The following is a 15,785-nucleotide window of genomic DNA, read 5'->3' as shown; positions in this document are numbered from 1 at the left end:
TCTGGGTTAATTCTACTAGGTGGCCTATTTAACAAAGTAAAATTAGGAAAAAAGTTAATTTGATGTTATATTAGAGGTGGTAACCCCTTTGAAGGATCTTGGAAAACATTCTCAAATCACACCAAATATTCTTACTAAAAAGGAATATTCTCTCACAAGGTGAAAAGAGTGACATTCCTAAGAAGTCAAGTTTTAAACATAAAGTTAATAATGAGATCCATCTATGAATGATTTTCTAACACTAAAAATAGTAAAAATCATAAAACTTTCAAATATATAAGTATTAAAATGGGTGAGAGAGAAATTGAGTTAGCGCTCCTTATAAGATCAATATGTCTTTATAAGTTTTTTTTAATCCATGCTAAAATATCCAAAAAATAATTAAGATAAATAAGAGATATTATACCTAATTATATAAAATATAATTAATTAATAAGAATTTTGCAGTTTAGTTAATTATAACCAATTATGACAAAAGAAACTTTTCTTCAAAGTAAGAAGTTATGGAATCTAGTGGATGAAGGCATTCCCATACTCATAATTGGATGAAGACAAGGAAGTAAGATTCAAAAGAGAGTTGTGGAGGAGGCCAAACTCAAGAATTCAAAGGTCAATAACTTTTTTCTTTCAAGCAATAAGGAGATTTTAGAAGAAATTTTGGACAATGAAACATCAAAGGCTATTTAGAGTTCAATGAAATAGAAATATCAAGGGTCCACGAGAGTAAAAATGGTACAACTTCAAGCTTCGCAAAACACATCCGAACATGAAAGAAGGAGAAAAGGTTTAAATTTTTGGGATGAAACATGGTTATGGTCAAGAAAATGAAATCTAATGGAGAAACAATGGAGCAAAATACAATGGTGAGAAAATATCGCGATCATTGATAACCAAGTTTAATTATGTCATTTGTGCCATACAGAAATCCAATGACCTATGTGCTCTAACTATTGATGAGTTGGGGTGTTTACTTGTCCATAAGCAAAGTATGCAAGGGTTACAGGAGGAGCATCATATGTTGAAGGCATTCATGAAGACAACACAAACACTCTAGAGGAATGACCCATCTGAGGTTGTCGTGGTGCATTCAAGGGAGAATGTGGCAGAGGAAGATAATCCTTCAATAAAGCCACCTAGTGTTTCAAATTTCATAAACTAGGACATTTCTAGTATAAAAGGAAAAATTTATTAAATTTATGATTAGTATAAAGGATTTAAATTCATTATAAAAAAACAGTTGATCCAATTTAATATGTAAACTATTTAAATTCATTATAAAAGAAACAAATAATCTAATTTATGATGTAAATTATTTAAATTCACTATAAAAGAAACAATTTATCCAAATAATTTATGATAGGTATAAAGAAAACATGACAACTTTTTTATGCACAAAACCTTTTGGTAATTCTAATTTTCATGAATGTGATTCATATTTTAACTTAATTTTAACCATTTTTTCCTTAGTATTTTATTATAGTTTCAGTATTGGTAATCAATTACAACAGTGATGAATCGATTGATTACTAGTGAAGTCGTGACTCCCTGCATAATTTTAACATTGTGTAATCAATTACAAGTGTTCCTAATCGATTTAAAGTGTTTAAAAACATGTGAGAATGCATAACTTCACCTTTTTTATTGTGACAGTGCAAATGTCGTGCCTTTGCACAACTTGTTCATTTGAAGTGGTGTGAAACTGGAAGAATTATAAAAAAATTGTCTAAATCTATAATAACGAATTAATTTTTGCCTTGAAACGTAAAAAAAAAAAAAAAAAAAAACCTTATGAAGATTCCATTGACAGTATAAAGATTCGGCGCCTTCATTGCGAGGTTAGTTCAAATTTTACTTGCTACCTTGTGACCTGATGGTTTAGAAGGTAAAGTTGTATACATCACCATAAGAGTGGAATCTTGAGATTGAGTTAATCTGTCCTTCATACGTTTCGTTTTCAAGAATTTGTTCCATTTTGATTGTTATGCCACTAGATTTTTAGATATTTCTAGTATAAATATAAATATCAAATGGGTTGTTTTCTTTTTGGGAGTTCCAACTATATTTCATACATCTATTTTTGTTTTTGATAAAGTTGAGCAGAACATTTTTTTATGGCCTATGTAGGTTCCAAGTTCTGAAATATTCTACAGTTTGAATGCTACCATTGTCAGCTTAGCAGTTGATTCTGATGGACTTAAAATTTCTTACGCGTGGTTGAACCATTTTCTTCATTAATAATTTTAGAAAGAACAAAAGCTAAGTTAAAATTAACTTATACCTAATTTAAAATGGAAAACTTAAAGAAATTACATGAAGTAACTTCTAGAAATTAAGTTGTATATAAGCTAATTTTAATTTATGGAGAAATAAATTTTATTTACCTTTTATTCCTTTTCTCTTATTGACGTTGACGAAGAAACTAGATTTTAGTTGTATCAGGTTTATTCTAATTTACTAGAGTATTTGACCAGTTACTATAACGAGTAATACTTTTAGTTCACTTGAATTTAGTGCATTATATGAATATCTACAAGTATGTCTGAAATATGAAGAGTACCAATTATTTTTACTGAATACTTGTACAGGAGTTCATGAAATTTTAATACAAGATCTAATAAATGTTTAATTAATAATTACTATTCATTTTAACGAATTTGGAGCAAAAAGGCGTTGGCATGGGAAAAAGAAGATGTATCTGTTTTTGTAATTGGGAAGAAAATTGGGAGAGGCATGATAGACCGTTATTTCAGGTAATTTTCTGCCTAACAGCCTCCATTGGTTTTAACAGCAAATGTTTCTTCTATTTACGGCTAATTGAGTTCCACCTTTCACATTCTCTTTTCTTTCCTTAGCAAACGTGCCACTAAGAGAGACACACGCTGAGAGAAAGATCTTGGTCTCATCACCAACCAAGGTCTCCTTCTTCCCACATTCTAAGTTCCTATCTTTTTCTTTCTTAATCCACACCCACTTTTATTTTTATTTTTTTTGTTTGATCTTCGGCAGCATCACAGATTACACAAGTTTTGCTGTTTTGTTGCATTGATCTGCATGCTGTTGGGCAGTTAATAAGGACAGAGAAAACAAAATAAAAACAGAAAAACAAAAAGGAAAGAAAATTACCGACATGGCTACTCGATCATTTTCTACTTTTGTTGAGCAAGAAATGGGGAGGTTCACACATTTTGTGATCTATGTGTTGCTTGAATGGGTGCTGATATTCATACTCTTCCTTGATGGGTTTCTTGCATTTGCGGCCAATGAGTATGCAAGATTCTTTGAATTGCATATCCCTTGCTGGCTGTGCACCAGGTTTGATCATGTTCTGGTTCACAGAAATCATGATTTCTATTACAATGAGTCTGTTTGTGAGGCTCACAAGAAGGACATGTCGTCTTTGGCTTTTTGTCACAACCACAAGAAGCTCTCTGACATAAGGAAAATGTGTGAGGGGTGCCTTCTTTCATTTGCAACCGAGAAGGAATCGGATTGTGACACATACAAGTCCCTTGTGGGGATTTTGCACAAGGATTTGGAGTGCTTTGTTCAGGATGGCCAGCCGATTCAGTTGAGTTTGAAGGATGATGGGTTCATGCAGGTTGACAGATTCAACAATCAAAGGTGTTCTTGCTGTGGAGAGCCTTTGAAAATGAAGACTACCAATGCAAAAGTGAAGCACTCTTCATCGTTTGCGCGAGCCCCGAATCCTTCACCGCGAGCTTTTCCATTTTCATCATCAAAAAGCGAGGACTCTCATTCTCTGGAATTGCCTCACATGAGGTACAAAGAACTAAAGTTTATGTCATATCACGATTCCGAGCTTCACGAGGATGACTTCAATATAAATAGTCCGAATGTTAAATGTGAGTATATGCAAAACTAGATTTTCTTTCTTTGGAGTTTGCTTTAAATGTGACATGAAACTAGGATTTCCTGATACCATGCTTCTGTAGATTATATCAAAAAATGATGTCTTTCTGCCTGTATTTTAGTTTTTATTGTGCTACATATGCTTTATTTGGAATAAATAAAGGGCTGCACAAACACATTGCGTGAACAATATTAAGACAACTTCTTCATTGGGGCAACAAAAAACTTTACTGTTATTATTTCATTTAATCCTACTTTTGATCACTTGTGCCAATAGACACTGAACATTTACTCATGACAGAAAACGTGGTATCTTTTAATTGTGGTATAAAATAATGATTTTGTTCCATACAGTAAGGGACGACCACAAATCTGTCTCAATGCCTCCCGTATTGTCAGAACTTGATGATCTGAATGATGAGTCCAGCAAATTCACCCCGACTTTTACAAGGGGCAATAAGTTCTTTGGTATCCCACTCACCGATTCTGCAAACAACAGTCCCAGATGGACTTACAGAATTACCAGGAAATCACCACTGGAAAAGACAGAATTTGCCTCTGAGTCTAATGAGGTAACCCAAAGTGATTTTGATGATGCCATCTTAAGCAATTTGAACAGACAAGTTCGTTTGGATCGCAAATCACTCATGGCTTTGTACATGGAGCTAGATGAAGAAAGAAGTGCTTCAGCTGTTGCTGCCAACAATGCAATGGCCATGATCACTCGGCTACAGGCTGAAAAGGCAGCTGTGCAAATGGAGGCTTTGCAGTATCAGAGAATGATGGAAGAGCAGGCTGAGTATGATGAAGAAGCCCTGCAAGCAAGTAATGATATGCTTCTCAAGAGAGAGGAAGAAATGAAATCTTTACAAGCTGAATTGGAGATTTATAAGAAACAATATGGATGCTTAGCAGAAGGAAATGCTTCTAGTAGGGAAACTATCTCGTCCCATGGTAACAACTCTTCATTTAGTTTCAATGAAGGTCATGATAACGGAGAAGAAAAGGATCTCAACTCTAGTCAAGTTGTGTCATCTCAGGCAGAAAATGGAGAGATAAGACACAGTGAATCAGTCAAAGATTTTAAAGCAGAGAAAACATATCTTCTTGGCCGGATAAAGAAAGTAGAAAGTAGAACACCCTTCGAAGAAAGTGGAGTTTATTCCTTACTGTCTACCTCTGACAGTGTTAATAATTTAGACAATGAGAAAGGTAACATAGCAGGCACGCCTTCATGAATAGGTAGTATTATAATTCTATAACTATTAGAGACAACATTTCCAAAGCTACATTACCACATTAGCCCTTGAGAAATTTTGTTCCTAAAGTTACTGCCTCAAGGATTTAAACTTTCATTACATTAGTCCTTCGAAGATTTTGAATTTGTTTGGAAAAACTTATCAGTAAACACTTTTAGGATAAAATGAAAAGGTTAAAACAGTTTCTCCACAAGCTAAAGATAAATCATATAAGTTATACATAATCTCATTTTAACTTGTGAAGAAACTTATTTCATTTATTCTTTTTATTTTTCTCCTCTGGTGGAACTTATGCAGATACTATGGTGACATTATGTAGAGAAAAACTAATTTGAAAACAATTTATAGAAGACTAATATTGTAACATTAAGGTGATTAGAGGAGTAACTTTTTCAGCAATTTGAGAAAAAATTGTGGTGATACAAGTGACTCTGAAGGAGAAATCGGGAGGATTTGTCTAGCTTATGAACATTCCTCACAATGCTTGTGTTGTAACAGGAAAAGGAGGCGAAATCTTTCTACCAAAAGAACTGTCTTTTCTTGCTGAAAGAGTGAAGGCTCTAGAAGCCAACAGTGGGTTCTTAGACCTTGTTTCCAATAAAGATGAGAAAGATGGTGAAGGTACCAAAATTTTGACAGAGATATCACAGAATATAGAGAAACTCAGTCACCTTGTTATGAACTCCTTTGAGGTAGAGAGTGCATGATGCCTATTTTTCTTTTATAGTAACTGGCTCTTTAAGTGTTCATGAGGCTCAGAATGAAGATAATTGAACTTCTTGAGGCTCAGCCTGTAATAGAAAGACCAAAAAAGTCTTGCTTGTGGTAAAGATTCCGAGTTATTCTGATACTAAAGGTCCTTTGCCAAATGACAGCTCATGTGATGAAAGCATGAATGACTTTCTTATGCCTCAAGAATGTCCCTGTAAATTATTTAAATTGCTCAGAGGTCAAAGACTTCAAAACTCTGACCATGTCTTGTAATAGGTTTTTAAGATCCCCATTTCTAGGCTTCTCTAGCTTTACTAGGATCATTTGGACAAACTTGTCTAGGTTTGCTTGTTTATAAGACTATTATTGTCAACCTTTCCTTTTCTTTTTTATTACATGGAAGAAATGTAAATTTTATATTCCATTCAAACAGTAAAACATTCATTAAAACTCGCCTATACTAATCAAATTCAATTTCCCAAATGCTTTTAAGTCTTGCAGGAATTAGGATATAAAAAACCTCTTTTCCAATTATCCCCATACTACACTGTTTCATTTTGTGAAATACTATATAAGCCTATTTTTGTCAATTGAACTTGATATATTTCCAGCTTCATAAGTTGTTAAGCTTTTCTTATTACTAAACGAAGTTATTAACCCTTTTTCGCAATGAATAACCACCCATTATCAAATTATTAATATGGTTTTAAATCATAAAATAAAAGAAAAATTATTATTAGCTCAAACCATTTGCATAAGGACGCATAAAATGCAAATGAAAGAAGGAGTGGGGAAAAATAATGTAATATAAATAAATACAATTTATTTTAATGAAGAATAAAAGTGAGAAAGAAGTATGCGAACGAGGATGATGATTGCACAGTGTTGCTCTAGAGCAGCGTTTGGGCAATTGAGGATGAGCACCACCACCACTCCCACCCACGACGATCTCGACGCCGTTTTTAAACAAAAGCGCTTACTCCGAACGCAGGTCAGAAAAACCCTCAAGTCCATTCAACCCTCCCTCAGATCTCACCAAGGTATAATAAATCTCTGTCTAAGTTTCACGGATTAAAACTTCTCTCTGTATATTCAACTTTTTACTATTTTTCAGATAACGCCGTTCAGGACATTGTTCTCGAAGCTCCCTGGTTCAAATCCAGTCGCAGGCTTTGCGCCTACATAAGCTGCGCTGCGCTACGCGAAGTCGACACATTCAAAATTTTGTCACAAATTTTGCAACATAATGGTACTAATTGTTGGAAAAACGCAGTAATTCGTAATATGTGTTTTTTTCTTGAGAAGCTGTTGTTGAGCGTTTTTGAAGCGCTTCCTCCGAATATTGTTGAGTGTGTGCAGGTGGAAAAAAGCTGTATGTGCCGCGCGTGGAGGATAAAAATCGTTTCATGCGAATGCTCCACATATCTCGAATTGATGATCTAGTTGCGAACTCAATGAACATCTTAGAACCTGCTCCGGTTGATGCTGATGGAAATGCGCGTGAAGATGGTACTTCTCTTTTGCCCCTTTTTGTTTCGTGGCTTTTGAGTAAATAAAGCCAAGGTGTTTATACAATCATGTATGTAAGTTTGTTGATTTTTTTTGGCAAGAAGCTTACTGATTTTGTTCTTTTTCATTCGCCCATTCATCAATTCGAACAATTGGATGAAGATCAAACTGTGTATATTTAGCATGACACTTTAAGTGAGATTGATTGATATAAAATACGTCGCCCGATCTTCGTCCAACCATTTTGATTGGTTTTGATCTTCTTGCTGCTTCAGCATTTTTTTAATTTGCAGTTGTGGTTATGGCTTAGTTGTGATTTTAAATAGTGGAAAATTGCAATCAAATGCAGCTAATTTTGGCCGAGCATTACTTACCTTTCGGCCGAGGAAGTTTAATCTGGGATGAAACTTTTTGACGCTGGTAGACCATGTCCAAGGACAAAAAAGTTCAGCTAATTTCTCGCACAGATCCCAAAATCCTTGATGTTGCAACCTTAACTGGGGCTGCATTCAATTTTGTTAAAATCTTGCGGTTTAGCTTTCGTAGGTATAGCATACTTGCAAAAACAAGCTGCTTAACTTTAGGATTGAAGTTTCAATATTTTCAAAAATGCCACTGTTTGAGGCCGTACTCTGTAACAGCACGTGAGACTAATTTTTGGAAACTTATATAATTGTCAGGTATCTGGGTTTTCTTTGGGTCAATGTGAACAGTGGGTTGTTGACACATATTTGTATGCAGTTAGCTTATTCTAACTGGGGGTTTTCAGCTAAAAGATGTGAGCTCTTTTTATTTTTTTAATGAAAAACCAACAAAGTAAAGCTTCGCAATAGCTTAGCTTTTACAAAGCAGCTTCCACTGGATTTCATAAAAGCTATGTGCATCCTTCTTTCCTTATTTTGGCTAATTTTTTTCATTTAATTTTATTTTTCTTATTCTTTAACGGTTGACTTCCATTTAATGTGTTTTCTTATAATCCTGATTAGCATTATCAACAACCATTTGAAAGATCTCTTTGGTACAGTTATGCAGGCAAATGATCCAGTTGATTTGTTCCTTTTACCTGGTACGTTTGTCATAATCTTTATTGTCTTAGTTTGAATGTAGCTGATCGTTTTGTATTATTTTTTTTTCCCAGGACTTGCATTTGACAGAGCTGGAAGACGTTTAGGTCGTGGTGGAGGGTATGGTTTTTATATTTGTTTCTCCTTTCTAAGCTAAAGAGTTGAAACCAACCTCATTATATAAATTCTGAGTTGTTCTGAAATTTGTGAGCTGAATTAGTAATTCTGCCGTGTCTTATATCCATTGCCAAAACTGTGTTTGTTAGAATGGTTACTACTAACTCTTATGTTTCGCTTTTGACGTTTCACTTATCATATCCTGAACTGTATTATTTTTGTAACAAATGATATGAAATTGTAGTCCAAGTTTGTTATAGTTAATATCCACCTTCTACAGTTACTATGATACCTTCCTGAAGAATTACCAAGACTTGGCAAAGACGCGGAATTGGAAGCAACCCTTGCTTGGTATGCAGTTCTTCCTTGCAGGATACATAATTTAGGTTGAACCATACCCACAAACATGTGTCACATGATCTGGCAATTTGGCTTTGATTTGCAGTTGCACTGTCATATTCTGAACAAATTCTGGATGAAGGAGTAATACCAACTACTCCGTCTGATCTTCCGGTTGATGCTCTTGTATCTCCTGCAGGTGTGATTCCCATCAGTTCAGCTGCCTTAAACAGGTATCACTGACTGATCAAACTCAATTACTTTGGGAATTTGTTAATTAGTGGCCTTAGGATCTTAGTTAAGGAATTATAATATGAAGGTAAAAAGATCAATCCAGTGCTCACATGGGATCTAGGGAAGGTATATGTATAAAGCCTTACCAGGCATGCAAAGATTTGGACTTGTAATCTCCAAGTCAGAAAGACACTGATATACCAACTCCTCACCCTCTAATTTTTTATAAGAGGGTAGAATAGAAGCATTTAATATCTGTAAATCTAGAAAGTCTTCAGGATTTTTTCTTCTTTAAGCGATCACGAGGATTTGTTAATGGAGTGTTTATTAAATGTTTTTCATCCATTCCATAAGAGCATTGATTAACACCTTGTGGGCAATTTCAGAATGGATCTCTAAACAGTGACACTGGACTTCAAAGCTGATCCTGAACACTTTCAACAGTATCTCTTCAATAAATTTTTGCTGTTCCTGAAGTGGTGGAAGGCGCCTAAGGATTTGGATCTTGTATAACAGAGGATAACCATTTCATCGAGGGACACTGGAGTGCGTTAAATGATTGTTTTCAGATTATATTCTTCCCTCTCAATTCGATTTGTTATGTGGTATACTTAATGGCTACAAACGTTATCTTTTTTAAGCTCAGAAGATTTTCACTGATATCCTTAATAGTATTTACATGTGGGATATTATAGATAGTCAACAATCTAGAATTTAAGATTGTAAGGACCAAATATTTTTTATTGTGGTCTAGTTCTAACTCAATTTAATTTTTTACAAATAAAATATATTTGGGGCACATTTATTAACTAGAAACTCAATATTTCTTTGTTTTAAGATCTTTCTTTTTTTACTGAAAAACCTACCTATATTCAGAATTATATATATTGAAGATGACAAATATTTCAATTATTTTAGATTGAAAAAGACTAAATATCTTAGAGTTTAATCTAATTCTAATCAGATCAAAGCTTTTTGATTTAATTTGGTATGAGAAAATAATTCCGTAGTACATGTGTGAACTACAAACTCAATCTTTTTATTGTGAGCAAATTTTAACTTACATATCTTTGCGTATTATAAATTCTATATTAATGGAAAAAATTATTTTTCTTCTATAAAAATGTCAAAAAGGACACAAAAAAAACTTGTGAAGTCTAATTCAATTTGTTAGGAGATAAAGATATTTGTTTGGTAGACTTGTTTATCAGAACCTCTTTTTCATGCTGGGTAACATTTTACTGATATCTCTCATCGTATTAGCAATTCTAATCAGTGGAGGCAAAAAATGATTTTGTTGTTGAAAACAAAATGGAAAGGATAAAGAATTAAAAAGTCTAGAATATATTATACTGACATTATAGATATATATCGATCTAGAACTTAAGATTGAAAAAGACCATATATTTCAGAGAGTGGTCTAATTGTAAGACCAGACTTTTTTTTTTAGATTTTATGTGTTTGTCGTAAGTACTTATGATAGCTACCTACAAAATTTTGACTATATCTCTCGATTTTTCTTATTTCTGTATTGATAAGAATCTCATTCTGTTGTAAAGTTTGTTGAAAAAAGAACAAAATAAGATAAATAGTCTATGTTACACAAATAAACAATTCAAAGCTTTTGTCATCATTCAAAATACACAAATGAATACCTGCAATATATATATATATATATATATATATATATATATATATATATATATATATATATATATATATGTGTGCAGTTATACATATCAAATCAGGAGGTAGGAATCCTATCACAGCAGGAACTAAAAACCATAACCACACTAGATTGTTTTCTAGTTGCTGATTGCTAATATAGCGAAGCAGATGCTATTTAGATGCATTTTCTATGTAAATTATATCATTCTATAACAATGGAAATACAAACCTACAACATCCGGCAACAGTTAACTAGGTTGTTAATAAAGCACACTGTGTAATCAACCCACTCACTACCTTTAGTTTTTTAGAAGAAAATCAAACCTATCAAATGATGTTTCATTCCCTTGAGACACCTCTGAATCATGTTGTTCTCTCAAACCACCACCTATCTGCATATGCAGGCATCCAGGATGTGATCCCTGAGCATACCCTGTTGCTGCTTGTGATCCAAATACCATTCCAGTACCACCAACCTGAAACAATTTATTAACTGATCAAGATCATGATATTATGGGAACAAACAGTTCCACAATAACTAATTCTTTACCAAAAAATGTTTTAGGCCTAACTAATTTGGTATAGATACAAATAGAGACACAAGAAAATATAGTTCTGACTGACAATATTCATCTTTGAGATAAACACTGCCAATCATTTTCATTGAGAATTGGTTTGGGCTAGTGCTTGTCTAATTTGGTTATATGGTGGATTCAGGTGACTACACCTCTTAAGAAGTTGAAATCAAGCCACAGGCCGTTCTACCAAAACTATGTGAGATCAAACATCTATAGTTTCCACTAGCTTTTATGCATGATCATGACTGGTACACTAATAACTACAATTATGATTTATGAAATCACAATGAAAAGTAGAATTGCACTCTAAATCTGGTGAAAATTAAGGTCACATTCCCTAAAGATGTTCAAGTCGAGTTTATAATAGAGCTAAATTTGGAGTTTGCTAGAGTGAATTACTGAGGATTTAGCCTAATGTAGCTTGATACAGATCTTGCCATATACATTATATTTGTGAGTCCCGAAATCCCAATTGCACTTTTGCACTTTTGCACATTCCAATGCATTTCTACACAAATGAAGAACAATTATCAACAGTATTGGAGCCAAAATTCTCAAACGCTTCAAGACGATGTAGGTGAAAGCTTCAACCTTTTATCATCTCCATGAAGGTTGAACTTCAAAATGTTGTTCCATCTAAACTGGATGTTAAATGGGAGACAAGATCAGGGTAATTATATGCTGATTCAATCCTTCCTTTCTGCTGATTGGCCTTCAGTTATTGAGGAAGATGTCATATGATGATACTACAGCCATTAGATTGATTGATAACAAAGCTGTTTTTATCCCAATTATGGATAACTATGCACCGACATTATCATCGGTTTTCCGATTCTGATCTATTCGTTTCCCAGATCAAAAACTGGTTCTGCATTCTTCCATCAATTCCTTTCTTTTCTTTTCTCCCTCTCTGTTTCTTCCATACCAACTTGACTTCAATTAAGCTTTGCCAACTGATCGGTGAGAACAATGTCACAAACGGATCCATAAACTTACAAGTTAGAAATCACTTTATCCTATTAGTTTTTGACTTTTCAAATAAAAGTAGTCAAGAAGAATAATTTGAGACAATTTCCCAGACAAAGCATCAGGATAAATTTCTTCGGCAGGATTCCAAAAGCTTCTAAGCAGCCAACACATACAATTTTGCACGATGTTTAAATCTTATGCAAGTGGAAATTAATTGAATATTTGAAGTCAGTATGATCAACATCAAAGTTGATAGACTCACATCTTTTAAAGGAAACCCATCTGTGTTAGGGCTCATGTTCATCCTTGAATTAACTGCTTCAAGCTTCATAGAAAGGAACTACAAAACTCAATTTGTTTGGCATACAGAATTAGATTGGAAGTTAAGAAGAAAACATCATCTAGTGAAAATACTAAAAGGTGATGGAAAGATGAAGAAACCCACCTCAACCTGACGCTGCAGCGACTGTATGTAATTGATTATCTCATCTAGGACTAGTGCTTTACCAATTACCTGAACATTAAAACAAACAAACGATGAAGGAAATATAGAAGCATTAATCTTGTGATATTCCAACAGAATATTATGAGTACCTTGTTACACCCTGGAACCAAATCCTGAAGAATTCTCATTCTCTCACTGATCTTTTCTCTTCTTGCCTGGAAAACAGGTGGTGTTTAGTGGCATGCCTATGAAAAATAGCAAATATAAACACAAGAAAGAAAAAGAGAATGTCTAAAAGTTCACACATTCCATTTGTTTCTACATCAAGGAAAAATGCCCAATAGCAGGCAAAACTTGTAAGAGACAAGAAGTTAAAAAACAGAAGAGTTACTCTTTCTGCTAGACTGTGGTTATCGGTAGCTTGGCCCCTTCTTGCTCTCACGTGAATATAGTCTTGCTTAGGTGCCTCACAAGGTACAGTGCTTTGTTCACTTGACTTGTTACCACTCACAGAACTTGTTTCTGCTTCATCTTTGAAACCATCATTTTTAACACTGCACCCTTCCACCTTCATCCGTTTATTGCTACCAGAGTCATTCTGTTCAAATTCCCACGCAATGGATCAATCAGAACCCAGCTCCTCACTTGGAAAGAAAATAGAAAAATAGAGAAAAAGAGAAAGTAACTCCAATAACAAAATGGAAAATAGACAGAAAAATCAAATTTTAAAAGTAAAGCTTCAAACTTTTCTTTCCTTCAAATTTTCTTAGTATGAAATTTCAAAATTTCCAACCTCCGTTTTCTTTCCTCCAAAGCAAACAGTAAAACACCGCAACAATTCAAATTCACCAAAAAAGTAAACCCTACAGTTTACAACACCCTCACTCAAACAGTTCATACAACTTGAATTCCGACTCTTTCACAGAAACACAACATAACTTAGATGCAGTTTGCGAAATTCCAAACATTTGGGAATTGCAAAAAACCTGAAAGCATTGAACTTTAATTGAGGAAGTAAAGTGTTGTAGAAAAAGTATTGAAGTGTAATTGAAGCATAGAGTGAAGACATGAAAAGTGAAGGACCTCGGAGAAATGGTGGTCGGAAGGGGGAAAAGGGGAGGTTCCGAGCCAAATATCGGCGAGGGTGTAAGCAGAGGAGAATGTGGAGTCAGTGATGAGAGGAGGATCCATTGGGAGGTGAGAGCATGAGACTGTAATGAAGTATGTTAATGGATGAGTGTGACACTGAGAGAGAACAGCAACTCCATCATATTCTACTCTTATACTCCATTTTTTTACTCATACCTTCTTTTCCACCTTTTTTTATTCTCACATCAAAATTACCACCACCATTTTACTTCCTCCTTCAATCTGGGTTGCTTCAAAATTATTGTTATATCACATCATCACTCTTCTAATCAAACTTTTTTTTTAACTCCACACTGAATTAAAGATACCATCAACAAATTATAATATATAACTCATTGCAAATCTCAATATTCATTTTATAAAAGGTTAATACCTCTTTTTAGTTTTAGTATTTTCTTTCAATATTTATTACAAGAAGTTAAAATGGATTTTTTTGTTAGATTATTATTGTAATATTCCAAAATACAACATAAAACTATATATAGAATATTCGCAACTAATAATATTACAGTTCAGTTCTGAGAAGCAAAGGTACAGATATGGTTGAACGGCCTTACGAAAATATTGCAGAATTCAAACTTTACAAAACTACAGTCTAGACGGAACGGTTTCAAAACTAAGATTACACCGAACAGTTTTACAAAATAAAACCCAACCTAACGACCGAACGGTTCTAAGGTTTCGCTTTCACTTCCACTTCTTCCAAAGCTTCTTCCAGCAGCTCTTCTCCTTCTGCTCACATTCACAGGATGATCATTGCAACAAGAAAAAACAACCGAACGGACAATACAGACAAGACAGAAAAATAGGGTAAACTTATGTAATTTAATTAATTCAGATAAACCTATACTTCACATAAATCTAACATAATTCAATATACAATCATGTAACATCCAATCATGCACTTCCAATCAAAATTTCAAGTCAAAGCATGCAATGACCGACCACTTTACTCTGACTGTCTGGACTGTATGAATTCTGTGTAGTTACAACGTTTTTGCACCCGGGTGATGTAATAGCTGGGATGCCCTCAACAGTTGTCACTCGAGGTTAGTCCGTTCCGTCCAAGTTCACCTTATGGACTAGGACCTCCTGTCATTCTCACACATGACTTACTCCTCTCTACTTGAGAATGAGTAATCACAGAATATTAGGATAACCGCCAACTAAGCATAACCACATTCATACTCTACCATTCAATAACCACTCATGAGATATTCCTCCCTAGAATACTCTTTCATTTCCATTCTATTCCATTCATATTCAATAATACAATCATACCGAACCAATACAAACAGATACCATCTGAAATCAAAACTGAACAATAACATTCCCCCAGAGACAAGACCGAGAACGTTTTGAATACATTCTAGACTAACACAACTGGACACCTAATGTAAGACCGAGCGATCTTCCACTTATACATAGAATAAGACCGAACGGTCCATTCTAGATAAGACTCATCATAAATCGAACACTAGCGATAGTATTTGAACGTTTATTTGCTACTCAACAGTTACTACAGAACAATATTTTACTAGACCGAACTCCTAAGAATGTACCGAATACTAAATATTACATATAATTTAGACTTAACCAAAAATCATAATAACTATTGCTGGAACCTAGGAACTTAAACCGAACCCTACAATATTTAATCAAATACTATTGACTTGGACCGAACACTCTTAGTTCAAATAGAGTACACAATGGGGTATAATAAAATACCAAGCGCTTGGTTAAAGACCACCACTATAAAGACCGAGCGTTTGGTTCAAAACCAAGCACTACTGAGACCGAACACTTGGTTAACGACCGAACACTACTGAACTTAAATCAAAATGAAGGAATATATATATATATATATATATAT

General features: G+C 34.1%; 3 protein-coding genes across 5 annotated transcripts; 2 read left to right on the top strand and 1 right to left on the bottom strand.

Moving 5' to 3' along the window:
* The first annotated feature begins 2,725 nt into the window (after nucleotides 1–2,725).
* On the top strand, nucleotides 2,726–6,264 carry LOC124841775 (putative myosin-binding protein 5). Of its 2 annotated transcripts, none has more exons than XM_088106190.1 (3): nucleotides 2,726–3,863; nucleotides 4,225–5,112; nucleotides 5,628–5,757. In XM_088106190.1, the coding sequence occupies exons 1-2, from the start codon at nucleotides 3,128–3,130 to the stop codon at nucleotides 5,106–5,108; spliced, it is 1,620 nt and encodes a 539-aa protein (XP_087962316.1). In that variant the 5' UTR covers nucleotides 2,726–3,127; the 3' UTR covers nucleotides 5,109–5,112; nucleotides 5,628–5,757. The 2 variants fall into 2 exon arrangements, with proteins under 2 accessions (XP_087962316.1, XP_047174063.2); XM_047318107.2 differs by having other exon boundaries at nucleotides 2,804–3,863; nucleotides 4,225–5,082; nucleotides 5,628–6,264.
* Nucleotides 6,265–6,655: 391 nt separating this feature from the next.
* Nucleotides 6,656–9,763, top strand: 5-FCL (5-formyltetrahydrofolate cycloligase). The gene is made up of 8 exons (XM_047318108.2): nucleotides 6,656–6,880; nucleotides 6,955–7,089; nucleotides 7,200–7,349; nucleotides 8,374–8,415; nucleotides 8,488–8,533; nucleotides 8,811–8,881; nucleotides 8,976–9,102; nucleotides 9,490–9,763. The coding sequence occupies exons 1-8, from the start codon at nucleotides 6,697–6,699 to the stop codon at nucleotides 9,500–9,502; spliced, it is 768 nt and encodes a 255-aa protein (XP_047174064.1). The 5' UTR covers nucleotides 6,656–6,696; the 3' UTR covers nucleotides 9,503–9,763.
* A 1,177-nt stretch (nucleotides 9,764–10,940) lies between these two features.
* LOC124841777 (transcription factor BHLH089-like) lies at nucleotides 10,941–14,050 on the bottom strand. 2 transcript variants are annotated; one of them, XM_047318109.2, is made up of 6 exons: nucleotides 13,847–14,039; nucleotides 13,155–13,361; nucleotides 12,913–12,978; nucleotides 12,764–12,832; nucleotides 12,581–12,658; nucleotides 10,941–11,247 (listed from the first exon to the last, which is right to left on the bottom strand). In XM_047318109.2, exons 1-6 carry the CDS (start codon nucleotides 13,952–13,954, stop codon nucleotides 11,071–11,073), a joined length of 705 nt encoding a protein of 234 aa, XP_047174065.2. In that variant the 5' UTR covers nucleotides 13,955–14,039; the 3' UTR covers nucleotides 10,941–11,070. The 2 variants fall into 2 exon arrangements, with proteins under 2 accessions (XP_047174065.2, XP_047174068.2); XM_047318112.2 differs by lacking the exon at nucleotides 12,581–12,658 and having other exon boundaries at nucleotides 13,847–14,050.
* Nucleotides 14,051–15,785: the final 1,735 nt, after the last annotated feature.

The sequence above is a fragment of the Vigna umbellata genome, chromosome 2 (assembly GCF_029865625.1).
Source record: "Vigna umbellata cultivar VRB3 chromosome 2, Vumbellata_1.0, whole genome shotgun sequence".
In the NCBI taxonomy this organism is placed as follows: Eukaryota; Viridiplantae; Streptophyta; class Magnoliopsida; order Fabales; family Fabaceae; genus Vigna; species Vigna umbellata.
This window is presented reverse-complemented; position numbering and strand designations above follow the sequence as displayed.